The sequence below is a fragment of the Lepidochelys kempii genome, chromosome 7 (genome assembly GCF_965140285.1).
Source record: "Lepidochelys kempii isolate rLepKem1 chromosome 7, rLepKem1.hap1, whole genome shotgun sequence".
NCBI lineage: Eukaryota > Metazoa > Chordata > Testudines > Cheloniidae > Lepidochelys > Lepidochelys kempii.
Window position 1 is genome coordinate 50,022,710 of NC_136386.1, and position 27,988 is coordinate 50,050,697.

General features: G+C 46.3%; 1 protein-coding gene across 11 annotated transcripts in view; it reads left to right on the top strand.

Annotated features, from left to right (window-relative positions):
• The window catches only part of TRAIP (TRAF interacting protein), a 61,805-nt gene that overhangs the window by 12,102 nt on the left and 21,715 nt on the right, over nucleotides 1–27,988 (top strand). For 4 of the 11 annotated variants that reach the window (XM_078853745.1, XM_078853746.1, XM_073352628.1 and 1 more), the window contains 10 exons: nucleotides 5,368–5,407; nucleotides 8,149–8,276; nucleotides 10,332–10,426; nucleotides 10,940–11,053; nucleotides 12,028–12,115; nucleotides 16,387–16,476; nucleotides 16,777–16,865; nucleotides 22,766–22,921; nucleotides 23,175–23,223; nucleotides 24,756–24,881. In XM_078853745.1, the coding sequence (XP_078709871.1) occupies nucleotides 5,368–5,407; nucleotides 8,149–8,276; nucleotides 10,332–10,426; nucleotides 10,940–11,053; nucleotides 12,028–12,115; nucleotides 16,387–16,476; nucleotides 16,777–16,865; nucleotides 22,766–22,921; nucleotides 23,175–23,223; nucleotides 24,756–24,881 (975 nt within the window). The other 7 variants (XR_013636061.1, XM_073352629.2, XM_073352630.1 and 4 more) reach the window with 5 other exon arrangements.

Consider the following 27,988-nt stretch of genomic DNA (forward strand, 5'->3'; position numbering starts at 1 on the left):
CACCATTAAAAATTTACACCTTATTTCCAGTCAGAATCTGAGCTTCAACTTCCAGCCATTGGATGGTGTTAGACCTTTCTCTACTAGATTGAAGAGCCCATTGTTAAATATTTGTTCCCTGTGTAAGTACTGATAGACTGGTCAAGTTACCCCTTAATCTTTTCTTAAACTAAAGAGATTGAGCTCCTTGCGTCTATATAAGGCAGGTTTTCTAATCCTTTAATAATTTTCATGTCTCTTCTCTGAGCCCTCTTCAATTTATCAACATCCTTCTTGAATTGTGGACACACGGAACTGGTCACGCTATTGTAGCAGCAGTTGCACCCATGCCAAATACAGAAATAAAATAACCTCTCTCTGCTCCTACTTGAGATTCTTCTGTTTTATGCATCCAAGAATCATGTTAGCCCTTTTGACCACTACGTTGCACTGGGAGCTCATGTTCAGCTGATTATCACCACTACCCCCAAAACTTTTTTTTAGAGTCACTGCTTCCCAGGATAGAGTCCCCCATCCTGCAAGTATGGCCTACATTCTTTGTTCCTAGATGTGTACATTTAAATTTAACCATATTAAAATGCACACTGTTTACCAAGCAATCCAGATCACTGTGTCAGTGATCTGTCCTCATCACTATTTACCACTCCCCCAATTTTTGTCATCTGCAAACATTTTCAGTGATGATTTTACGTTTTCTTCTAGGTCATTGATAAAAATGTTAAATAAAATAGTGCCAAGATCCAGTCCCTGCAGGACTCTGCTGGAAACACACCTGTTAGATGATGATTCCCTGTTTACAGTTACATTTGGAGACCTATCAGTTAACCAGTTTTTAATCCATTTAATGTGTGCCATGTTAGTTTTACGTTCTAGTTCATCAAAATGTCATGCAGTACAAAGTCAAATGCCGTACAGAAGTTGTTTCCATGGACGCTGTTATCTTTATCAACCAAATTTATAATCTCGGCAAAAAAAATCAAGTTAGTTTGACAGGATTTGTTTTCCATAAACTGAGGTTGATTGGCATTTAATTATACTACCTTCCTTTAATTCCTTATTAATCTAATCCCATTATCAGCTGCTCCGTTATGTTGTCTGGGAACAATGTCAGACTGACAGACATGTAATTACTCAAGCTATCCAATTTACCCTTTTAAAAAAATTGGCACATTAGCTTTCTTCGTCTTCTGGAACTTCCCTAGATTTCTGAGACTTATTGAAAATCAACATTAATGGTTCAGTGAGCTCCTCAGACAACTCCTTCAAAACTCTTGGATACAAATTATCTGTGCCTGCTGATTTAAAAATGTTTAACTTTAGTAGCTATTTAACATCCTCCTGAGATCTAGTGGAATGGAAAGAGCGTTATCAAATGGTATGACTACCTCCTCTGATTTTTTTTATTTTTTTTCCCTCTCAAAACCCCACATTTGACATGGGAGCAGGTCTGGTACCCCAACCTACTTTTAACTCATTGAAATTGACTAGAAATGCCTTTAAACAAAGCAGCATAGGGAAATCTGTACCTTTATGCTTTCTCTCTTAAAATGAGCATCAGAGTAACACTGTGACACACTGGTAACTGTAGGAAAACTGCTTTGATTAGGGATGTATGTGAACAAATCTCCTGATAGCAGTGTGTATGGTGTTTAGCTTTGGAAAATTCTGAATGCAAAGAGTTAAATCTGGATATTATGGTGCTCTGTCGTCAATGCTAAACTACTGACTTGAAAAAGTCCTCCTGCATGTGTCAAGGTTCCTTCCCCACTCTGAACTCTAGGGTACAGATGTGGGGACTTGCATGAAAACCTCCTAAGCTTACTTTTACCAGCTTAGGTTAAAATTTCCAAGGTACAAACTATTTTACCCTTTGCCCTTGGACTTTCGCTGCCACCACCAAACATTTAACTGGGTTACTGAGAGAGTTGTTTGGAAACGTGTTCCCCCAAAATCTTCCCAACTCTTGCACCCCACTTCCTGGGAAAGGTTTGGTAAAAATCCTCACCAATTTGCATAGGTGACCACAGACCCAAACCCTTGGATCTTAAGAACAATGAAAACTCATTCAGTTTCTGAAAAGAAGAATTTTAATAGAAGTAAAAAGAATCACCTCTGTAAAATCAGGATGGTAAATACCTTACAGGGTAATTAGATTCAAAACATAGAGAATCCCTCTAGGCAAAACCTTAAGTTACAGAAAGACACAAAGACAGGAATATCCATTCCTTTCAGCACAGCATATTTCCTCAGCCATTTAAAGAAATCATAATCTAACGCATATCTAGCTAGATTACTTACTAAGTTCTAAGACTCCATTCCTTTTCTGTTCCCGGCAAAAGCATCACACAGACGGAGAGCCTTTGTTCCCCCCCCCCCCCCTCCAGCTTTTGAAAGTATATTGTCTCCTCATTGGTCATTTTGGTCAGGTGCCAGCAAGGTTATCCTAGCTTCTTAACCCTTTACAGGTGAAAGGGTTTTTCCTCTGGCCAGGAGGGATTTTAAAGGTGTTTACCCTTCCCTTTATATTTATGACAGCATATCTGAGTCAACTGTTTAAAAAGAAGAAAATCGCCTTGACCTTGGTATAATGGGATTCTTATACCCTCTTGTGTTTAAAATCAGCATGTGCAGTGATTATCATAATTAGCATCATCATGGCAACTGCTGTGTATTTCATATATATGTGTGTGGGAGGCAGGGGGGAGAATGCAAGACATTAACATAGGTAACAGTGTCATCTTGAGATACAGCTAACATATATTGAGGGCTAGAAGAGATGAGATGAAGACCTCCTATAAAACATGTCTAACTACCCATAGCTACCTAAAACTATGACTTGGAGCAGATAAATGCTGCCTTTATGCTTGCAAGAACTAGTTTGAATGCATGCTAAATAGATGAGTGGCACTCTCTCTGTGGGCTGGCTAGAGAAAAGGTTTCTCTAGAAAAGCAATTTTTCTTGCCACTGACTGTGTTTTCTTTCATGTTTCTTTAACACTTTTGCAGCTCTTTCTGGGGTCTAATTCTCTTTCCACCTAGCTTCCTCTTCCTGCTTGATTCTTCAGTGAAGTCTTGCTCCTGTGCTTCTAGGCATTGCTGTGAAGGCACTCTTTTTGTCCTAAACACAGATACTTGAGATTAATGTGCTATGCCCATACAGAACGACTCTTTCAACTACAGGAGCAAGCCATTGGCACCCCAGCATGCATCTTCGCTAATTAGTAAGAAGCGGGGCCCTTTAGTACCAGGAGAGAACTGCAGGTCTTTGTATGCAAATAGTTTAATTTGTTTCACATACTGCTTAACCTCAGTTTACTGTTTATATTAACAGGGCACAGGGGCAAGCTGAGCAATACAATCACATTGAATGCTTCCTGTTGCTCTGCAATGTTTTCAAAATAGTTCAAATGTGTAATGTTGAGCTTCTGGAGGAAGGTTAGCTTGCAGTGCTTCTGTATGACTATCATGTACAGAATCATAAACCGTCGGTACGGGTGATGGAAAAGCCTTCTTGGTTACGCAGTTTTATCTTCGTGTCAATGCAGGAGTAGCCGAGATGGCTGGCTTTCCTTTTTCCTTTGGAGACTATTCTAAAGCCCAACATGGCTCACTTATCCTGTTGTTCAGCCTAAATTTTCCTAGTCTTATCCCATTATTCTTATGTCTTGTCTTTATGGGGAAATTGACCAGAATAGTTCCCCAAGTGGACGTTCTATTTTAGAATAAATCACTTTATTCTGGAATAATTAGTGCACTATCTGAGTACACTAATTATTCCAAAATAGGGTCCACATGGGGAGCTATTCTGCAATAGTTAATTCTGGTCAATTTCCCTGTGCAGACAAGCCCTTAGTTATAACCATGTGCCTCACAGTAACTAGCTTCTTTCCATCCAGGATGTTTACAACTTTCAAATAGGTATAAACTGTAAATCCTGTGGCTTCTGCTCCCCCATCCCTTAGCTGTCACTTAGCCAAATGTCAGTCTCGTCCCTCCAGCTCCCTGATCATTTTTTGTTGCTGTTCTCTGAATTCCTCCATTTCTCAATATCTTTCTGGCAAACAGATGACAGAACTGAACACAATATTCTAGGTACCATGTAGAGAGAGAGGGGCTCTGACAGGATGCCTCTGCATATGTAGCTTCTGCGTTGTGTTGGCATTTCTTGCTGTGTCTAGTTATATTGCAACTCTTGTCCAGCTTGCTGTCTCCTGTCCCCTGCAGGTCTCAGTATTACTGCTTTTCAGGTTTCTTTCTCCCATTAAGTATGTTCGATTTTTTTCCCCAGATGTATTGGCTTCACTTGATTATTCTCTGCCCACTTTTCCAACCTCTTGTAGGTCCCTGTTGTATCCTCACTGGGTCTACAGCATCTACCAATTTAGTATCTGTTAATTAAATTAACATGCTATTTTCTCTCTTCTCCAGCTTGCTAATGAAGGTACACTGGACCCTCGCTAAACGTGGGATTTGGGATCCATGCATGGTACTGCGTTAATGCGGGGACCGCATTAAAATGAATTCCAATTAAAGTAATTAAATTTGGGATCCATGGCCACGACCGCGTTATATGCGAATTCGCGCTATATATAGACACGTTCTAGCGAGGGTCCGGTGTATTTAATAAGATGTGATCTTCCCTGGATCCCTATGATACTTGCCAGACACCACCTCCCCTGACTTGATACTGATCAGTTTATGGTTGCCCTTTATTTATGGTGTTTCAAGCCAACTATCAGTTCACATAAGCATCCATATCCAAGCTGATCTGAATGAACACTGAATATGGTTTTTGCTAGACACTTGCTGACTCCATTTTCTGTCTAACTGGGCATTTTCAAATCTTCCCGTTGTTCTGGGTATACGGCCCAATTTCATTGCATCTATTGCGTTCCCTTCAACCACTGAACTCATAATTCTAGTTAAAAATAATCAACAATCTAGTTCTGTCTTTCAAGATCCTTGCCTTATTGCCTTGTTTAGTTAAGATGTTATGAAAATTCTTCCTCTGACTTCAAGTGTTTTCCCCAAGAGGCCTTCCAGACTTATTCAACTCAGTCAAAATGACTGATACTGTAAGAAATGAGAGAATGACAAGGATAAGACAAGACTGGGATGTTCTCTGTGGCAGTCTTGTTCTTCCCCTGAAGCACTGCCAGTTTGAGGTGCTCCCCACGTGTCCTGCCGTAGCACTTGGGAATGTTGCATATAACAAGGGCATTCCTCACTATTTTGTTCTGCTCTCAACATCTGGTCATGTAACTCACCAGGAGAAAGCATTTAGGAATCATAAAACTCTCCTCTAAGATTACGTGAAGGTTACTGAGTGGTGCTGCTCCTCATTCAGTTCTTTGTGTTGCATTTCAGAATGAACTGGACAAGGTGAAAGCACAGCTCTCTGGGAAAGGTGAGTTCAGAAAGGAAACAGAAGAGCACTCTGCCCAGCAGTAAGGGTGCGGAGAGAAGGAACACGAGATTGGCAGGCTACTGTTTTGTTTTGTGCAGAGGCTTTCAGATCAGTTTGCAGCAGAAAAGTTGAGGCATTTGTATATGAGGGTGCTCTCTGAGCCTACAGTACAAATGGGGTCTGCCTCTATGAAACTGGTCGGACAGAGCAAACTGGGGATCATGAGTCTTAAGCTTGCTGGGCCAGTAAGTAGAATAGAGGGACCTGTAGACTTTGTTCAACGCTAGGGCTCTTGTGTGATATAGCTGTGCTATAATTATGTCCCTTGCAAGATTGCCCTAGCTGACATACCACTGATGGCTCAGTGTAGCACTTATTCCAGGTGGGAATCGGTGTCAAGCAAAGATTGTTTCATTGAGTTAGACCTGTTTGTTAGGAGACCCACAGCTGCCAGATGTCAGTAGCTCATTTCTTCAAGTGTAAAATGGCAGAAGAGGGTATATAATTGGGGCCCAAACAGAAATGGGAGAACTTTGGGACTTATTCAGCTGCTGCGATGCTGCATCCCCAAAAGAGCAGGTACAATTTGATGTGTGCATTTCCATTTTCTCATTGCTTTAAAGAGCTCGGGCTCTTTAATTTTAGAGTCTGTTTGATGGAGGCAGGAAAGCGAAAACCCTGGGGATGGTGTCAGTGTGTTTTAAGCATTGTCTGTAGGCAGCCTGTCATCAGAACATGAGTCATGAGCAGTCAAAGGAAAATGTCAGTCAGTCTGAGTGACAGAAATCCTGAGACATGAGTTTGCAATACGAAAAATAAAAAATAAAAAAAAAACAACACCCTTTAAAGGGAGCTTGGAGTGGGGAGTTTCAGCCATTTCCACTGTCCTGTTGGGTCCTCTGCCCTCTCACACATGCAAGGCAGAAATAGCTGACTAGATCTATTTATTAGCCTGAAAAGAGTTAGAAAATCTCTCAGATGCCTATACCAAGGCCCCTCCTTGCAAGCAGTCCAGAGCGGTGACATAGTGAGTACCTTCTGGGGAAGAGTGCTGGGACTCCTATCAGAATGCTCTCCGAAGGAATTGCTTTGCAGATTTGCTTTTTTATGTTAGCTAGGAGGTGCTGGACTTGAAGGTCTCCCTGATGGGAAGGAGAAGCTTTCTTCTGTCCTGTGTCCTGACTGTATATAGGCTATAACTACTGCCCTGTGAGCCTCAGGGACTCTGTCCCCACTGCCTCCATCTTCGATTCCTCCTTTTTCAAGAATCTGCCTTCGCTTGTAGCTTTCCCCAGCAGCAGAATGAAGATAGCCTTGTCAGTTTCACAGCGGCCACAGGGGGTTCTAAAGAGCAGATGTGTACCTGAGAAGAGTGTTGTACACACCTGAGACCAGCAGCTGAGGTGCTGGATCTGTCTGCAGAGCCCAAGAGGCATTTCTGCACTCTGGTCACATTGGAACATTTTCTTCCCGTCACAAATACGAGAAATGAAACATCTGTTGGCCCTGAAAGCTTCAGCCTTGCAGAGCTTGCCTCCTGCCACCACACCAGGGGAAGTCCTGCCTGAAAGTTTGTGCAGTGGGATGCCTCTCCAATAACGGTCAGCTACTACCAGAGAGCTGATGGAAACGGGGAGGATGAGCGGATTTAAACAGTGCTTAAAAATAGTGCTGCTTTGCTGTCCATGACTTGCTGTAGTAGCACTGCAAGAGGTGGGGACCACTGCCTTATGCTGCTGCAAAACAGGAGCTTTCCAGTGATGTAAAATGTTCTCTGCTGCCTCTGTCAGCTCATGATACTGGTCAGTCTGACCACCAGCTGGCTTTCCTGCCGCCCTCTGGAACATGCTTCAGTTCCAGCAGGATCTGCGCACCCGTGTATCCCACGTGGCTGAAGGCAGGCACAAATACACCTTCCAGGCCAAAAGGCTTTATTGCTGGCAGCCAAGGCGTTGGAATTGAGGATATTAGTGTGGGGGAGGGGCGATCAGAACAACAGGATTTTAAAGCCTTGTGATATGCAAGGACTGGAAATGTTCCAGAGTGATAAATCTGCCTTAATCAAGTACCACGTGGCCTTTAAGAGTCCCAGTGCATTCTGCAGAGCTGTGCTTTAATCCTGCTTCGCTTGTGTGTTTGTGATCTCGCACCCAGAGAAACAGACTGTGGTGAGGGTGAGTGACAGCAGCATAACTGCACAGCCACATAATTGCTCTGCACGTAGGCACTGTGTTCCTGTGCACAGCAGCGGCTGTCAAGCCTATCTAAGCATGTACCCCGCACACACGACTTCTCGCTGGGAGAGCAGCATCAAGGCAGCTCACTAGAGCTTTGTAGTTCTATAAATGTTTCGATCAGTCTGCAAGGATGCTGGCTCTTTGCACCCAAGCTTGACTTTGGGAGCAGCTGGGGGATAGCGCATGATAGTTAGCTCAGTCCACATTAACTGGGCAAGCTAGGACAGTGCTGAAAAGCCATTGAGGGGCATTTCTCTTGACTGGTAAAGAAATGTTTGAAGTCTACTGATGCTGGGTGCAGGGATTGCTTAGCACAGGTCCTGTCTGACACATTGCATTTGGCAGGGAGGGGGTCTGATGGGAAATGACTAAGTCTCAGAGTTTCTCAATCTGAATTTACGTATCCTGTCTGTCACTCTGGCTGCATATCTGCCCTTAGACCCATGGGTCTCAGGGCTGCCCAGGGCAAGGCATTCCAAGTGCTATGTGAGCATTTCCTTTCAGAGAAGGAGAAGCGAGACTGCCAGTCTATAATAGACACACTGAGGGAGACTGTGGATGTTCACAACGCCACCATCGAGTCACTCCAGAAAGCCCTGTGTGAGACGGAGATGCTGTGTTCCACTCTCAAGGTACCTTTCTCCATGGGCAGCATACATCTGATCTACCCCCTATGTGGCTAGGGTTACAGTCTCACTGGCTCTTCCTCTGCGTCATGCTATCCTCATGCCTGTGCAGAGAGGACAGGTGGCTCTGCGCTCGGAGGTCGAAGTTCTGTTCCTGGCTCTGAAACCGGCTCCCTGTGACATGTGTGGGCCCCATCTCTCGAGATGTGAAGTGGAAGGAGAGCAGTGGGGCTGTGTTCCCATTTAAGACAATCCTTTAACCTTGTCTGAACTCCTTGAGGAGGTGGTGTTATAGAAGATCCAAGGGGGCAAAGGGTTAACGTTCTCTAGGGCAACAGTACTGTTTTAAGGCAATGTCTTTCAGTTCTAACTACACAGCACCCTGGGACAGTAATCTCCTGAGGTACCTCCCTTGGACCCAGGCACCTTGGAAGAGGTGAGAGATTGGGGAAACAATACACTTATTGGATGAATCTAAAGCAGTTGGAGTACTTGACATGTTAAAATATTGGGTCTTCTCTGTGCTTAGCCTAGGTGATTTGTGGCTGGGGTGGGTTGTTAGAATCCTGCTTAAAAATGGCATTCCACTCAAGGCCAGGGAATGAAAGGCAAAAGTGCATGCTGACGTGTTCAGCCTGCGATGAGCTGGGTCTGGCTTGTTGATGCAGTGTCAGTATTGATCTTCCATCGCATCAGTATGAATGCCCTCTTAGGAAGAGAGACTCCAGCTTCTGTTAAGGACTGACACTAGTGCCCTGCATTAAATCTTTCTGTAGGCCTGGTGGGGTTCAGTGTGAATTGGTTAATGTTAATCAATGATTTCCTTCTCCACCCATGCAAGTTAATTGAAATGTACAGAGAGAAAGTTAAAAGTTTAGGCTGGGTTGGACCAACCCTTGTGCTGCTGCCAAACCTGTTCTGTAGTCAAGCCACTAACAGGAAATAATCTCTGTGTGTGTGTGTGTGTATATGTATATAGTCATAACTCATGAGTGAATAATAGCTAGGACAGGCTTAAGTGGGATGGCCATTTCCCTGTGATGCCCCCCAGGGAAACCGATCTAAATTAATCATAATGATTGGTCTTTGCTGCTGCTTAATTGAGATGATAGTGCCATAAATTCCACGTTTTGCGGGTGCACTTTGCCACCGAGTAAGCTGTGCTTCACCAGCTGTGAGTGCAGAGCTGCATTCTTAATGCACCTAAGTTAAACGGAAGAAAAAAGGTGAAACTGTGAAAATCACTCTTCACCCCAAGGGTACTTTGTCCCTGACTTTTCATGTTGTTCAGTGGTTTTATAGGTCACTGGGGTATCTCAATGAACAGAATGTGTCTGTGAGGCTTATTGGCATTTCCTATTCTTGCAAACACTCCAGTTGCTGTAAAACTCTAAATCAGGGTGTGCTGTTGCAGCTGATACAAATGAGCCCTTCCCAAGATGATTTTGCTCTAAGTGATTGGGTTTGCTGCTAGGTTTGTACATACCCTCTCTCCTGGGCTTTCCCTACCCCAGATTCAAGGTGAGATTCGGAGCCTATCTTTCCTCTGACTGTAATTGCTCTCTGACACGTGAAAGCCCCTCTAGCATAATCTGGGAACGTTAGAAGAAAAGGCACCATGCTGGTTGCATCTTTTCCTCTTGAAAGTGTCTGAGATCTTACAGCAGAGTTCTGTGCACTGTTTCTCCTCAGACAGTTTAAAGCAGGGGTAGGCAACCTATGGCATGCGTGCCAAAGGCGGCACGTGAGCTGATTTCAGTGGCACTCACACCGCCCGGGTCCTGGCCTAGTAGGAGCAAATGGAATAGGGCAGTTCATGGACTGAAGTATCTGATGGCCAGCACTGAGAATTTGCCACATGTTAGGAGCTGAGTGAGTGGTGCAGCTGGGTGGGAACCTATGGGGACCTTGCTCCTGGGCTGTTAAAGATGGTGAGAGCTTTGAGGAGCTTGACTGCTGAGCGGGTTGTGCAAGTATTTCAGTGCACACATGCTAGCTGTATGTCTCCATAGGAGTCCCCATGTGCCATGCTAACTACACATGTGCCTATCTCTGTCTCAGAAACAAATGAAGTACCTGGAGCAGCAGCAGGAAGATACCAAAGGTGCAAAAGAGGAGGCCCGAAGGCTGAGAAACAAACTGAAAACCATGGAGAGGTTAGATACAGGGCCTCTGCTGTGTACATATGTGGGCTGGAGCCAGCATGCTCTTCAGTGGTCCGAGTCACTTACTTTCTTAGACGTCTTGCGCAGTAGTTCTGAATGCTACAAACACAGAGCTACTTGGGTTCAGCCTCAATTCCTGGTGCAGATGGAAATGTCAGTGCTGTTGCACTGTTGAGCTGGAGGTTTGGGAACCTCCTGCATCAGTGCTGGTGTGTCTTCATTGGTCCTGACCTGTCCAAACTCATCACCACCTCTTCCCACCCCTGGCACCTCTGGGCAGTTATTTGCTTCCTAAATAATATTTGGCACTCAGCTAGAGCTTTTCATCCCTAGCACTGGGAGCTTGGCTTACAGGTGGGGTAACCAAGGCACGTTGATATTGATGTGAATTGCCCAGGGGGATCAGCACACTAGTGGCCCAGGTAACGACCCAGCACTCCAACTCCTTTCCCAGCTCCACTCTTCATGGCTGTGTGGGAACCTGACAGGACGTGTCTGTTTCAGGATTGAGATGCTCCTGCAGAGCCAGCGCCCGGAAGTGGAGGAGATGATCCGTGACATGGGAATAGGGCAGGCAGCAGTGGAACAGCTTGCAGTCTACTGCATCTCACTGAAAAAGTAGGTGCTGAAAACTTGGCAGTAGACTTGTTTGTTCCATCTCTTTGATATGTGTATAGGTAGAGCTCCCCCTGCAGGGTACTGGGGAAAAGTACAATGGTTTAGCTGCCGTGACTGCCTGTTTGTTACTACACTGGGCTTTGACTGACAGAATCAAGGCTACTTAGATTGGAGGCTGCCACTCAGAATACTTCCACTGATACTGTGGACAGAGGCATTACTACAGGAACAGCTTTCAGAGCTGTGTCAGTGCAGCTAGGTGTTGATTATTGGATGGCAGTTGAGTGAACAAACCATTGCCCTACTCCTGGGGATGGTGGCACAATCCCTGAATGTCTCATTCATGCGGCACATAGTACTTGATAGCAGTGCTGCTGTGGCTCCAATTGTTCAGCTCACAAGTTTTTGCCATACTTATCTGCGCTGGCTCTAGCTCCTACACAGAGATCCTTCTGCTCACATGGTGTTAAACCACATCTTTGCCTGCTCCAATCTGATGGCAACTCGGTGATCATGATTTTATATGGCACTGCCACTCAGAATGATTGCACCTGCATTGTAATTGGTAATGAGCTTGCATAGCAAATATCCCTAAGTGCCTCTGAACTTCACTTCTTAACCAGTGCTACGTGTGCTCCTTCAGCAGGGAGGCTGCATTGTCCCCCAGGTCACAGTCCCTTTCCATTTTGCAGTCAGGGACTTTCACTTTTGCCCCTTCCAGTCACTTGAGCGCAGTCTCTATCTAAGCCTGTTCTCTTACCAGCCCAGTGCTGTGCTGGTGGTTGCCACGCTGCAGTTTAGCATTGGTTTATCCAGCGTTGGCTTCTCCCCAGTGGGGACTCTTGTATACCAGCCTTGCACCTACCAGCCGTGGAGCTGTGAATCAGGTATCTGCAGGCAGCATGTGATCACTGACTACAGTTAACAACTCTATCTCAAAAGCCCAGAGTGATTGTAGTTTGGGCTCTTTCCAGGGAATATGAAAATCTGAAAGAAGCTCGGAAGGCATCTAGTGAGATGACTGAGAAGCTGAAAAAGGAGCTGTCTTCTTCCAATAATAAGGTAAGGAAAGTGCAGGGAGTTGCACATCAAAAGTGTCTGGGTGATCTCTGTTCTGTAGGTGTCCAGCCATGGCCTCTGCCTTGCACTCACAGTAAGCGCTGCTTCTGTCCAACCAGCTGTATCAGTTACTCTAGCCACTGCTTGGTAAACTGAAAAATTCAGCTGGTGCTTCCTTGTGCTTGGAGCACGTGTTTGAAGAGCCCCACTGAGTGGTCAATCTGTTATCCTAAGCTGTTAAAGAACCCAAGTAAATCTCTTTATTCTTTACAAGTCCAGTGCTTGTAACAGAACAAATGCTATAATTAACCCCTGATGGAATGTTCTGCCCTCTTGTGTATAAGGCATTTGTGCCCTGCAGCAAGCTACCATCCCTGCCCTATATAGCTCACTGTCTGAAACAGGTGCCTTTGCAAGGTGTTCTTGGGGGCTGAAGTGACATTGGTAATGTGCTGTTGAGTATCCAAGCAGCCATGGCCTTCCCAGCCCCGATGATCTGGCAGGTCCTGGCCTGGCCAGTGGCATTCCTTGATAATTTGATTGAGGTCTGTGGCTGCTGACCCAGACTGAAGGTAGGATTGAGTTGCGACTTGAAACTTGTACCTGACTGATGATGAGGCACAGTGGGGAGTGCATTGCCAAATACGAATCTCTCGGCCCTCCAATGTCAGCAGAGCAGATGTATTGTGATTTTGAGTGGCAGGCGATGAATACAGGCTGCCCTTGCCTAGGAGTAGCCAGGCAGTATAGTCACAGTACGACTGAAGTCCCATAATGTCATAGTCTAAGGTCCTAGAACAGAATTGTTTTCCTGAACTCCTTTTGGGTAGCACTAAGTTAGCCCCAGTACTAATTGAATTAGTGAAGTTGCAGTGACTGGCATGTTTGTGTTCTAACGCTGATGCAGCAAAGCTGCTGTCCCTGTGGGAGTGGTGAGGCCACATCATCACCATCCTGCAAGGTGGCAGTCCTGATTCCCTTTGATCTGATGCCTCTCAAATCAGAGGGAGGGATAGCTCAGTGGTTTGAATATTGGCCTGCTAAACCCAGGGTTGTGAGTTCAATCCTTGAGGGGGCCATTTAGGGATCTGGGCAAAAATTGGGGATTGGTCCTGCTTTGAGCAGGGGGTTGGACTAGATGACCTCCTGAGGTCCCTTCCAACCCTGATATTCTAGGATTCTATGAAATCCTGTAGAAACTCAAATTATTGAACCAAAGTGCAGCTGCTGCCACCATGTGTTAAACCACAGAAAAGCTGTCACCACTGGGCCTGAAAGCTCAGGAAATCACCTGTGAAACTTCTCTGCTGGAGGCTGGGTCTGAGATAAACCACCATGGGATTCCCTCTGCAGAGGACTTGAGGGAATGAATAGGGGTGGCTTGCTTACCCAGGAGTAAGCCAGTAGTCTAGGCCAGTACTTTTCAAACTTTTTCCTTGCAACCCAGGTGAAGAAAATTGTTGATGCTCATGACTCAACATAATATCTTTTAACTAGTTTTCATAAAATCATAATATTGCAATACCTTCCGGCTTAACCCACTTTACATAACTAACACTAGACACTAGCCTTAGTAAGCCTATGGTAAGGAGTGTAGGAAGTGGCCCAGGGTACGGCAGAGGGTGGGGTGAGGGCTCTGTCTGGGAGTGAGGGCTCTAGCGTGGAGCTGGGGATGAGGAGTTCAGGGTACGGGAGGGGGCTCAGGGCTGGGGCAGAGGGTTGGGATGCAGGGGTGTGAGGGCTCTGGCTGGGAGTGCGGGCTCTAGGGTGGGGCCAGGGATGAGGAGTTTGGGGTGCAGGTAGGCTGCCTGAGGGCTGGGGCCAGAGGACTCCCCGCCAGCAGCAGTTAGCTCCCCTTGGAAGGCTGTTCCAGAACTTCAGTCCTCTGAGGGTTAGAAACCTTTGTCTAATTTCAAGTCTAAACTTCCCGATGGCCAGTTTATATCCATTTGTTCTTGTGTCCACATTGGTACTGAGCTTAAATAATTCCTCTCCCTCCCTGGTATTTATCCGTCTGATATATGTATAGAGAGCAATCCTATCTCCCCTCAGCCTTCTTTTGGTTAGGCTAAACAAGCCAAGTTCTTTGAGTCTCCTTTCATAAGACAGGTTTTCCATTCCTCGGATCATCCTAGTAGCCCTTCTCTGTACCTGTTCCAGTTTGAATTTGAATTCTTCAACATGGGAGACCAGAACTGCACACAGTATTCCAGATGAGGTCTCACCAGTGCCTTGTATAACTGTACTAACACCTCCTTATCTCTACTGGAAATACCTCGCCTGATGCATCCCAAGACCGCATTAGCTTTTTTCACGGCCCTATCACATTGGCGGCTCATAGTCATCCTGTGGTCAACCAATAATCCGAGGTCCTTCTCCTACTCTGTTACTTCCAAGCGATGCATCCCCAGCTTATAACAAAAATTATTAATTCCTAAATGCATCACCTTGCACTTTTCATTATTAAATTTCATCCTGTTACTATTACTCCAGTTTACAACGTGATCCAGATCTTCTGTATGATGTCACAGTCCTTCTCTGTATTGGCAATACCTCCCAGCTTTGTATCATCCACAAACTTTATTAGCGCACGCCCACTTTTTGTGCCAACGTCAGTAATAAAAAGATTAAATAAGATTCATCCCAAAACTGATCCCTGAGGAACTCCACTAGTAACCTCCCTCCAGCCTGACAGTTCGCTTTTCAGTAGGACCAGTTGTAATCTCCCCTTTAATCAGTTCCTTATCCACCTTTCAATTTTCATATTGATCCAATTTAGCTGCTAATTTCCCATGTGGAACCGTACCAAATGCCGCACTGAAATCAAGGTAAATTAGATCCACTGCGTTTCCTTTGTCTAAAAAAATCTGTTTCCTCCTCAAAGGAGGAGATCAGGTTGGTTTGGCACGATCTCTCTTTTGTAAAACCATGCTGTATTTTATCCCAATTACCATTGACCTCAATGTCGTTAACTACTTTCTCCTTCAAAAAATTTTCCAAGACCTTGCATACTACAGATGTCAAACTAACAGGCCTGTAGTTACCCGGATCATTTTTTTTAACTTTCTTAAAAATAGGAACTATGTTAGCAATTCTCCAGTCATACGGTACAACCCCTGAGTTTACAGATTCATTTAAAAAATTCTTGCTAATGGGCTTGCAATTTCATGTGCCAGTTCCTTTAATATTCTTGGATGAAGATTATCTGGGCCCCCTGATTTAGTCCCATTAAGCTGTTCAAGTTTGGCTTCTACCTCGGATGTGGTAATGTCTACCTCATAGCTTCATTCCCATTTGTCGTCCTACCATTATCCCTAAGCTCCTCATTAGCCTCATTAAAGATTGAGACACAGTATTTGGTTAGATATTGGGCCATGCCAAGGTTATCCTTAACCTCCACTCCATCCTCAGTGTTTAGCGGTCCCTTCTTCTTTCTTTTTTTTCTTATTTATGTGGCTATAAAACCTTTTACTATTGGTTTTAATTCCCTTTGCAAGGTCTAACTGTACTTGACTTTTGGCCTGTCTCACTTTATCCCCACATGTTCTGGCCTCAATAAGGTAGCTTTCCTTGCTGATTCCTCCCATCTTCCACTCCTTGTAGGCTTTCTGCTTTTTCTTAATCACCTGTCTCAATGCTTCTCATCCAGCTTGGTCTACAACTCCTGCCTATGAATTTTTTCCCCTTTCTTGGGATGCAGGCTTCTGATAGCTTCTGCAGCTTTGATTTGAAGTAATTCCAGGCCTCCTCTGCCTTTAGATCCACAAGTTCTTAAGTCCAATCCACTTCCCCAACTAATTTCCTTAATTTTTGAAAGTTAGCCCTTTTGAAATCAATAACCCTAGTCACAGATCTTTTTTTGTTTATCCTTCCCTGCTGCAAGGCCCTTTAGAGCTGCTGCGGGCAACGATCTTTATAATTTAAATCAGCAGGGCCTGACATTTCGCAATCCGTACTTTGAAAAACACTGATTTAGGTGATTTAGAGCAGTGCTACTCAAAGTGGTGGTCCGTGGACCGGGACCGGTCTGCGAGCCATCGGCTGCCAGTGTGCGCACACATTGGGGAAAAAAAAATTGCTGGTCTCCCACATCAGATAGCTTGAGAAGCACTGACCTAGAGTGGCTGCCCTGCATCTCCACTACGGGGAGGTCAATTCTCAAACAGTAGGGCCTGAAAGCTGACTGGAAAAGATAGCTTGTGCTTGTTGTATACCTGATATGTGGTTGCGATCTTCGCCTAAGATTGCACTGTTGAACTGTTCTTACTCTGCAGCTGCAAAAAACATTCTTGGAGTTGGAGAAGATGAAGGAGGAGTTAAAAAGCACCCAGAAGGATCTGAGTAACTCAGACAAGGAGATAATGGTGAGATCCTCCAATCCTCCAGCCTACAATAGCTGGCAGCAATCCATGGCCTACAGTTGCAGAGTCAGGACTCGTGCCAGCTCTAGCTAGACACCTAGCTCATTGTCCATCCCTATTCTGTTGCCTCTGTCCTGATCCTGTTTGAGACTCTGTCTGTCCCCTGTGTTGCAGCCTGTGTGCTTTCCTGAGTATTATGGGCAGGAGGATGCAAACTCTCTCTGGCACAGGCTTCCCATTTCCTCATATGTGCTCTGTTCTTTTGTTTTGTTTTTATTGTTTTCTTTTGCTTTTTTTCCCCAGAGTTTGAAGAAGAAGATTGGAATCCTGCAGGAGACCCTGAAGGTGCCATCTGTAACCAGTGAAACGCTCAGCCGACTAGTCTTCGAAAGGTTAGATGGATACATTCCCTAGGAATCAGTGTAGTGCACATAGAGGCATACTGTGTGCTCTACAGACAAGGATAGGGATTAGATCTTGGCTCCAAAGAACCTTCCGCTTAAATCGGAACAGAAAGCTGGGGTGTGGGATGCAACAGAAAGCAGTAGCTAAGGGTGAAGTAGGGCAGGTATTGTGGTAGCTTAACCTTTGTTAGGCAACCTTCAAGTGGCTCTGCACATTCACATTCCGTACTGCACTGCCTGTGATGCCTGGCCATGGAACCTTCTTCTAGCAGGGTCATCTAGAGCTCTCCTGTGTCCTGCCCGTCCTCTGTGTCACTGACATCCTGACAGCAAGACTGGATGGGGTGGAGCGCCCTCACCACCTCACTTCCTTCCAACTCTGTGTCTGGATGGACATGAACCTGGCCTGGCTCTTTGGAGCCTGAGTCATTCTCTTTTAGAGAGCTTTGCACTATAGTGAGTGTGTTTCACAAGTCTGGTGGACTCAAAGAAGCAGAGGAGGCTGGGATTTAGGAGGTGCATTTCCTGCCCAGCTGGCTTCCCAGCATCTGACGATTACATGTGGTCCCTGGGAGAAGGGTGCTCGCCTTCTGGGTGTTCGACTTGTCAGACCTTTGCTCCCAGAGCCCTCAAGGACAGGGAGACTTGTTTTTAGCGCCTCCTTGTCAAGGAAGCTCTTGATGTTAGACCCTTTGGATCCCATCACTCCTCAGATCCAGTGTCTAAGAAACCGGTTTCGGCTCCTCTCGCTTCTAGTGGCTCCCAGCGATCGAAGGTTTCCAAGAGACCTCAGACTGTCGGGGTCAGATTGGGTTCCTGCAGCTCCCTCAGTCAAGCCTCCGAAGCTATGCGTGTCCATACCGAAGACCACATGGTCAGATCCAACTGCCCCAGTTCTGGAAGAGAGTTAAAGAGACAGTTTGGCCACCCTCACTGGTGCTGTACCTGGTGCCTCGTAGATACCTGATCCCCATGGCTGCCACTCCTGCTGCAGGTCCAGGGTCAGTTCCGAATTCCACTTCCAGATCCAGGAAGATGGATTTGATTGGTGTGTCAGAATCGGAGTCATTGATGCTTTCATTTCTGTCTGTCCCATCACCGAAGGAAAAGAGGCATAGGGACAAAATGGTTACTGTGCATCAAACTTTCGGATCCATCTGATTCTCCCAAGACCACTACAGTTCCAAAGCAAAGACCTGTTCCACCCCGTAGCTTCAGTCTTCTGATAGGAAGAAGAGATCAGAGTGTGCTGCTGGTTCTTCCTGTGAACACCTTATGCTTCCTCCTCCTAGGGCCTTTATAGGGTCCCCACAAAGAACTGGATCTCCATACTCTTCTCCAGATCTGCAGTTATCCCTGGTGCATTCTGTGTCTGTTACAGACCTGGATCTTTACCAGGAAGGAAGTAGAGGAAGAATGCAGAGACCTGTGGCTCAGTTCATACCACCCTATAGTTCACCTCCTGCAGGCATGTTCCTGAACCCTAGTTGCTGGGGGAACTGGCTGTCCTGTGGCCCATCGCCTTATTGGGAGCTACCTCAGGAATTTTATTATCTTCTGTGTAGGCAGAGGTAATTTTTTCTTCTGCAAAGGATCTGGGAATCCAAAGGTCCTCGGACTGACACTACAGATGGTGAGGCTGGAAATGCTGTCTGAGGAGGAAGATGAAGAGGTAGCTCCCTTCTTTGAGTAGTAGCAATTGGAAACTGATTATGAACCTGATTTATCACCAGATGAACGTGGGGGTGGCTTCAGCCTCCTCTCCTGAGGATGTTACACAGTTCCACAGTTTAATGGATTGTATGGTATCTGCTGTAAATCTTCCTGCAGTGGCTGTGGAAGAGACTTCTCACCTGGTGTTTGATATCCTTGGATGCTTCTTTAAGGAGTAGACTTCAAGGAGTAGTACCTATCTTAGATGGTTTGCTACAGCCAGCTAAATCCACGTGGACCTTGCCTGCTGCTTGTCAGCCTGTTTCTAAGAAAGCTGACAAGTTATATCAGATGCCCTCCAAGGAGCGCTCCTACTTCCATACCCATCCTAACCCTAAGGGCAAGTCTACACTCCGGGGCTAAGTCAACCTAAGTTATGCAACTCCAGCTATGTGAATAACATAGCTGGAGTCAGCGTACCTTAGGTCAGCTTATTGCGGTGTCTACATCATGCTGGATTGATGGGAGAGCGATCGGCTGTCAATTTAGCAGGTCTTGATTGGACAGTTAACTACTGAAAGTTAGTGTGCATGAGGACCTATTACACCATATTGCTTTGACAACCAGTCTCCTTTCAGACCTTGGGCTCCTTCTCAACCACCCAAAGTCAATTCTATGCCCTACTTGAAGGATTCCCTGCATAAGCTCCATACCAGAGAGCCTTGCTACTGGAGGACAGATGTCTTCAGATGAGCCAGAATCTATTAAAAATTGAACAGGGTCCTACTCAGAGTAAAATTATTTTGGGGTCTCATTAGTCTTATCGTAGCCGCTACTTATGCGACTCCATTTGTGCATCTGAGAATGAGAGCTATGCAGCACTGAATGTCCCACTCTACAGACCAACTTGGGACAGACTTCATATGTGGATCTCCATGCCTCAGAACATGGTACTCTCTCTCAAATGGTGGTCAGTCAGAATGCATGTGCTCAGTGGTGGACTGGATCCATCTTTGACAGGAACTTCAGATGCATCAAACATTTGACAGTTTGAGGGTGTAGTAGAGAGAGCCTGGAACACTGAGCTTGATGCAAGATCTGAGTCCTGAACCAGAGGCTGTGAACCAAAGTCAAGCCATGTATTAAAGCAGATGGTTACAAGTTTGCTGTCCAGTACTTGAACTTGGCAAAGCTTTTGCTAGTGTACTAGGCACTAGATATTTTATATTCCAGCTAGTACAGATACATCCCAATCTAGTACAAGATAAAATGGTTTGACAAATTAATGATTAGGGATGTTTCGTCCGAAATATCAGGAACCAGGGGAGGTAACAAACGGATGTCATGAAACTCGTAAGGTGGTCTTTCTGTGTCTTCCTCTGTCTCCAGACCTCCTGTCTCAGCAGGAGGACAAGATCTTTCACCCAGACCCACCGTCTCTTCACTTGACAGCATTGCTGCTTGGACTTCACTCTTGAGCAGTCACATTCTTTGTCTGTTCAGGGCAGGCTAATTAACTGTAGAAAACAGTCCACTAGAGCTATTAGCTTTTAAAGTGGACCAGATTTTAAGCACAGAAGAAGGGAAAACCTGATTGCTCTGTATCTGCTTTCATTCCTTGTGTTCTGGAATACTTAATGTACTTAAAGTCTGGGGCTTATCTAACTCATTGTTAAAAGTCCCTTTGACAGCCATTTCTGTGTAACATACTTTAGCAGTGGATTGCTGTTTGTTCATTGTTCGGTCAAAAGGTTTATGAAAAGTATATTAAATGTATACTGTCTGTTGGCCATGCCCCTTGAACCCTGGGCTGAGTGTTCTTTCTAGCATTTATCTATCAAAAGAGCTTTTGTTATTGCCATCAAGTCAGCTAGGAAAGTGAGTGAATTGAATGGCCTTGTGGCTGATCTACCTTTCACTCCTTTTCATAAGGACGAGGTAGGTCTCAGACCTGATCCCAGGTTCTTACTGAAATGGTGTCTGATTTTCATAGGCAGTGTTATCCTAGCACCAACACTGCTACAATATTAGAGACAAATTGGGTGAGGTAATATGTTTTGTAGACCTACTTTGTTGATGAGAGAGACAAGCTTTCAAGCTTATACAGAACTCGTCTTCAGGTGAGAAGAGCTCTGCATGAGCTTGTCTCTCTCACCAACAGAAGTCAGTCCAATAGATATTATCTCACCAACATTGTGTGTCTGATTTTCCTGTCAGTCAGACAAGTAATTTGTCCTCCCCGCACGCATGCGCCCCCCCACACCCCCCCCACAACTGCACTCTAATAAGGGGGAATCATCCTACACACTCTGTGTGCCAGACGGGCGCTCTCCTAATATTTAGATAGAACTAAAAATTGTCATAAATCGTCTAGATTGTTTGTGCCGTATGCTAAACACCACCTAGGTTATATGGTTTCTTCCCAGCCTCTCCCTTGATTAAACAGTGTATTTCTGACTGTTACATGCTAGCAAAAGTTCCTGTACCTGCTTCAGTGTGATCACATTTCCTTCACTTGTCACAAGCAGGTGCCAGTCATTGAAATTTGCAAAGCTTCAACCTGCACTTCGGTGCACACTGTAACCCATGCACTATGGTTTGGACTTGGTCTCTAGGGCAGATGCTGGATTTGATAAAGCGGTGCTTCAGTCCTCTGTTCAGTTAGGACTCTGCTCCCATCTCCAGGTGAGTTTGAGCAGTGCTCCTCAGTCTGTCCCATAGGTGGCAATATGCAGAGCCACTTGAAGAAATGAACTTAACTTGTAACCGGCATCCCTTGAGATGGCTCTGCCTGCTTACCCTTCCCACCTGCCTCCCCCTCTCTGTCAGAGTCCTTGTTTGTTCTGTTTCTGGCTTTGCAGTGGAAGGAACGCAGGTGGTGAGGACTCTCTGCCCCCTTTACCGCCTTGCCCTCAGTGTGTTGGGATGGTGTGGGAGAGCCCTAGCTGACGCCACTAGAAGGAGACTGTGCAGTCCCTATAAGTATGAATGTGCAGAACCATCTCCAAAGAATTTTGGTTTCGTTATCTTTGTTTTTGTATCTTTCTCATCCCCTCCCGCTTATGCTAAGCTGATGGGAAGACAGGGGTTTGCGGGTATCCGGAAGCATGTGTTCAGAGAGGGACTCAGGTGTGATTTGGAAAGCTCTGAGGGAACAAAATGAAGGGGTAGATTGAGTGAAACTCCAGTTTTGCTCCTAGCGGCTGTTGTTATAACCCAACACTAGAGAAGTGTCATTGTAACTACTCTGGATTTGTTAGGAGATTTATCAACGTGGGGATCCAAGTTAAGAACACTGGGGTGAAAGGCTGTGCTGAATAGGAGTTCCCAACAGGCTAGCTTGCATATTAGGCTTGAATGTGATGTGATGATGCTGGAACGCACTTGAGCTTACAGTGCCTTCCAAACAATGTAACTTCCCCACCTCTGGATGGCAGATGGGGTAATCTAGATTGAGCAGCAGCATTCGAGGTGCACTCCTATAAGGAGCATGGGGTACAGTTTCCTCAAACGGGGCTCAGGCCCTCTGGGTGGAAAGGGCTTTGGGTGTAAATAATAATATTGACCCAAGTGCCTTCAGTTTAGGCTTGGAAGGATTTGATTTTTATCAATAAATGTCGACGAACATCTATTTCACTGTACATACACAAACCTACACCAACATATTTCCATCAGCAGTAATGATAATTTACAGCTAGGCAAAGAAAAATGCTGTTTGAGAACTAGTGATTGATGTAAGGCTGTTGTGGATTTTGATGTTGGCCGTTTTTGTGTTTTAATGGTTACAAATCCTTAACTTTTTGAATCTCTGCATCTGTTGTCATTAAATTGTCTGACACCCCCCCACCCCAATAATTTCCTGAAATTGTGAAAATTTAAATTGAGAATTTTAAAAAGCATAAAAATAAACATTATCTATCAAAATTATAACAAAAAAAGGAATTCTGCGAAGCCTGCTGAAATTGAAGGGAAGAAGCTTACATGAAGGCGTGCAGTTCTGTGGTGCAGCAAATGTTAGATCTGTGCTGCGTCATCTGAGACCTCAGTTTCTGTGTTTGTGCAATGGGATATCCATCCTGAGCAGGGGCTGTGGTACCATGACAAGATACAAATATTTACAACCACTGCTCCTGATAGACAGCGTAACTTGGAGCATTAAAGTCTTTCTCTTGTCTGTCTGGTGGACAGTATGTAATTTGATGTTGATGGCTGACATGTCTGAAATGGCCTTGCAGCCCTGCTCCTGTGGAACTGCTGAGCCCAAAGCTCCACCGCCCGGCCCATAGCGATAAGATCGACCTGGACACCGCCTTTGATGTTGAGACGCCTGAGCAACAGCCTCACAAATCAATCACAACCCCTGCAAAAAAACCCAAGCTGGATAAAAAGCCGTGAGTACTCCCCTTTCTCCAGCCCTAGGTGGGACCAAGGGGACTAAGCTTAAGTCCCTCTGATGCTCACGTTTCTGCTGAGCATCAGGATCTCTACCCATTTGATTCATTGCATTAAGAGACATTAATCTTTGTTTGGCCTTCCATCTATCAGTTTCTCTCCCCTGAAAACTCTCTGCTAGCAGCTGCAATCCTCTGAAGCAGTGAACCCACAGCAGATAGATATCCAACTCACTGATCTGATTTCTTACAGGCCTCCTGTGACAAACGTAGCAAAAAAAATTCTGAAGGAAACAATGGAGGTAAAGTAACCAGTTGCTGGCCTCTTAGATCCCCCTGCTTTTCTCGATCTGGTAATAGACTTAAAAAATTGACCAGAATATCCCTCCACTTGGGCTGCATAACCATCATGCTCTGATCTTAGTACTGCAATACATGCTCCAGGGTGCATCGCCTAGACCACTGTTTTTCAAAGTACGGGTCCCGACATTCGCGGAATGCCCGGCACTGGGTTGTCTCACTGATTCAAATCATAACTATCGTTGCCAGGCAGCAGCTCTAAAGGGGCAGCAGGGACCTGGAGAGGAAAGAGGTAGGGAGTGGGTGGGAACTGGGGAGAGGAGCAAGTTGGGGCTTGCAGGGCTGCTGCGGACCTCTCCCCCGGCCCTGGAGCTTGCTGCTGCCAGACAGGAAAGAGAGGACCCTTCCCATCGAACTCCGTGCAGAGGGAGAGAGAGGCCTTCCCCCGGTGCTCTGTGCTGGCAGGGGGAGAGATGGGCTTCTTCCCCTGGAGCTCCATGCTGCCTGCCTGCATGGGGGGAGAGAGGCCCTTCTCCCGGAGCTTGGTACTCCGTGCTGCTTGCCAGCAAGGAGAGAGGGGCTCCTTCCCCGGAGCTCTGTGTTGCCTGCCAGCAGGGGGCGACAGAGGCCCTTCCCCTGGAGCTAGCTGCTGCCAGTGGGGAGAGGGCTGGGGGGAGTCCTCTGGCCCCAGCCCTGGGGCAGGCTGCACCCCGAACTCCTCATCTCTGGCCCCACCCCAAAGCCCACACCCCCAGCCAGAGCCCTCCCCCCATGTCCTAACCCTCTGCCCCAGCCCTGAGCCCCCTCCTACATCCTGAACCCCTCATCCCGAGCTCCACGCTAGAGCCCTCACTCCCAGACAGAGCCCTCACCCCACCCTCTGCCCTACCCTGCGCCACCTCCCACGCTCCTTACCATAGGCTTACTAAGGCTAGTGTTAAATATGTAAAGTGGGTTAAGTGGAATGTATTGCAATATTATGATTTCATGAAAACTCTAGTTAAAAGATATAATTATGTTGGGTCATGGGCATCAACAATTTTCTTTAGCTGGATCATGAGGAAAAAAGTTTGAAAACCACTGGCCTAGACAGTGTTCAGACGAATGCTCTAACACAGCTGCCCAAGTCCGAGGGCTATTCTAGGCTTTCAGGCCATCCATTCTCAATAGTGTCTGGGCATTTCTACAGTGCACTCACCTGGCGCACACGCTATTGCTATTGCCAGTTACACCAGTGGTGTTAAACTCTGAGGATCCTGGGGGCAAACACTTTGTAGAGAGCTGGTCTTACTAGCCACATGAAACACAAACACTTGCTCCCAAGCTTTGTTCTTAATAGCAAGAAACCACAGATATTGATACTGAGTAGCTGAGAAGCTGCAGTTCCATGGTCCACCTTAAAAGGGTAAGCCATGGGGTACAGGAGCAATCATTCCTAAGTTGCCTGGTGGGGTATTCAGTGCTACCTGTTTCTGTAAATGAAATTCAGGGAGTAAAGCTGCTCATGCTGCCTTTCTTCTCTTTCCTGGGACAGAACTGGGTAGGTGAGCCAGAGGATGACCCTCTAGAAGAATTCTTTCCTGCGTTCATCAGGAACTCGGTTCTTTCCCGGAAGCCACCCATGGGCAGCCTGCTGGGGCCACACAAGAACACAGGAGCTGTGAGTATGTGCTCTGGCGGATCAGAGCAAGGATGCTGCTCCCTGCCCTCCAGTGGTGGAGGCTTGTCAAGGGTCAGTCATAGGCATTCTAGCCTCCTGAGTGATCTAAGTGGGAGTGAATGAAAACGAGACTCTTGCTTTCCCTGTGGTTTGCGGATGTGAGAAATGTGGCTAGAGACTTCCCTTTAGAGCCCTCTGTCTTCCCACATGCACTACCAGCCACTTCCTCTGAAGCTAGTCAGATGGCCATAGCCCTTCACTGAGATCCTGTCCACCCTCATTGCTCTAGCTCTCGGCGGCTTGTATAGCTACCCCACGTTTCCCAGTGACTGGGCTTGACTAAACGTCCTATTTTTTTTTTTAGAGGAGGTTCTGTCCATTGTGTGAGGTTCCATCAGAATATGGCCAAGTTCTTCAAAAGTGACTTTGGGCGGCCAACTTGGAGACCCTCAAAGGGTCCTGATCTCGAGAGGGTGGTTGCTCAGCATTTCCTGAAGCTCTGGCTTCTTTATTGTCTCGGGTTGGACACCTTAGTTGCTAGTCTGCTTTGGCCAAAGCATTCTGTACATTTTAAGGTGCCTGTAACTGTCCCTCCCTTCCAGTACTTCGCAAGCTTCCAGCTTGGGTGAAGTACCTAGCATCACCCAAGTGAAGAGGCAGACCTTGCGTGGTGTTATATCTCCTCTCTTCTCTTCTAGGTGAGAATGGGGTACGATGGCTTAGGAGGTAGAACTAAGTTCATACAGCCCGTATCCTTCCCCACTATCTGCGCTGTGGAAATAAGCAGGCAGGAAGTACTCATTTGGGGCGAGTAGCTAGGGTGAATAATGCATGGGCTTTGCTTGGGAATGGGCTGGGGACTCTTAAGGGAGAATGTGGTGGAACTTGTTTAAGCGAGCACTTTGCCCACAGAAAAGGCTGATTTTACTTAATCTGTTTTCTATGCACCAAGTTAAACTGCCCACCCAATATGCTCAGGTGGGAGAGCAGAATATCTTACTACATGTCTGGTTAAAGACACTGTTCTGGTGTGTAGATCCACAACACAGCTCTGTTCTTCAGGCACTGGGGGAGGAGGAAGGGAGACGGATCAGCTGATGGGAACTCCTGAGGGAAACTGATCAGGATCTTGTAAATCTGGGAACTTGTGGCTCAGATACTGTGCTGCTGTGGGTCTTGTATGTACCTGGGCACAGGTCCTGGGGCTGTATTTGATCTACATGTGAATCAGGTCATTCACAAGGAATTGGGGATCTGAATCATCTGATTACTATGGAATAATTGGCAGCTCTTGGACTGTCACTTGTGTGGCCATGTTCTCTGGGCAGGTCTGAGACCCTTCCACATGGTCCTGATTTAAAAGTTAGCCTAGCCCGGAGCTGGTAATAAATCGTCCTGCTCCACATTTTCAGACTTGTTTTCCCTGACAGTTTTCCCTTCAGACAAACCCAATGGAGATCCGTCCCTTAGCTGTAAAGAGCAGGAAGAGGAACGTCTCCAGGCCAGCATCCACAACTGCAGCAGCTTCCTCCTCTGGCACGAGCCAGGTGAAACTGGACAGCTTCCTTCAGTAAACCCAAAGGCTTTCCTGGTCACTTAGGCATGCTTGGGCAGAAGACTTGGGGCTCATCTATGTCTCTGCAGAACCAAGGTGCTGGGACCAACACACAGTGTCAATCAGAACTCTCCCATGTTGTTTGCTGTTGATCCAGTCGAGGCTGACTATACTGTGAGGATGGCAAGGCAGGATGTGCCATGTGCTGCCAGCTGTCCTGGGAGATGGGGCTCCTGACACTGAGCAACCTGCCTGCCTTTGTCTGACGTGCAAGGTCACTGGTTTGTGCTCAAGAGCTCAGGACTCCCAGTGGGTGGGGTGTGTGGACCCCTCAACTCTGCCTGGTTTGACTCATCTCGGCCTCACTCCTAGGCAATGCAATAAAGTGTGGGACAAAGCAGACTTAAAAATCTCCTGGCTGCTGATTTCACAGAATCATAGAATATCAGGATTGGAAGGGACCTCAGGAGGTCATCTAGTCCAACCCCCTGCTCAAAGCAGGACCAATCCCCAACTAAATCATCCCAGCCAGGGCTTTGTCAAGCCTGAAGTTAAAAATACCTAAGGAAGGAGATTCCACGACCTCCCTAGGTAACACATTCCAGTGTTTCACCACCATCCTAGTGAAAGTCTTTCCTAATATCCAACCTAAACCTCCCCCTCTGCAACTTGAGACCATTACTCCTCATTCTGTCATCCGCTACCACTGAGAACAGTCTAGATCCATCCTCTTTGGAACCCCTTTCAGGTAGTTAAAAGCAGCTATCAAGTCCCCCCTCATTCTTCTCTTCCGCAGACTAAACAATCCCAGTTCCCTCAGCCTCTCCTCATAAGTCATGTGTTCCAGTCCCCTAATCATTTTTGTTGCCGTCTGCTGGACTCTTTCCAATTTTTCCACATCCGTCTTGTAGTGTGGGGCCCAAAACTGGACACAGTACTCCAGATGAGGCCTCACCAATGTTGAATAGAGGGGAACGATCACGTCCCTCGATCTGCTGGCAATGCCCCTACTTATACATCCCAAAATGCCATTGGCCTTCTTGGCAACAAGGGCACACTGTTGACTGATGTCCAGCTTCTCATCCACTGTAACCCCTAGGTCCTTTTCTGCAGAACTGCTGCCTAGCCATTTGGTCCCTAGTCTGTAGCAGTGCATGGGATTCTTCCATCCTAAGTGCAGGACTGTGCACTTGTCCTTGTTGAACCTCATCAGATTTCTTTTGGCCCAATCCTCTAATTCGTGTAGGTCCCTCTATATCCTATCCCTACCCTCCAGCGTATCTTCCACTCCTCCCAGTTTAGTGTCGTCTGCAAACTTGCTGAGGGTGCAATCCACACCATCCTCCAGGTCATTAAGGAAGATACTGAACAAAACCGGTCCGAGGACCGACCCTTGGAGCACTCCACTTGATAGCGGCTGCCAACTAGACATTGAGCCATTGATCACTACCTGTTGAGCCCGGCAATCTAGCCAGCTTTCTATCCACCTTATCGTCCATTCATCCAGCCCATGCTTCTTTAACTTACTGGCAAGAATACTGTGGGAGACAGT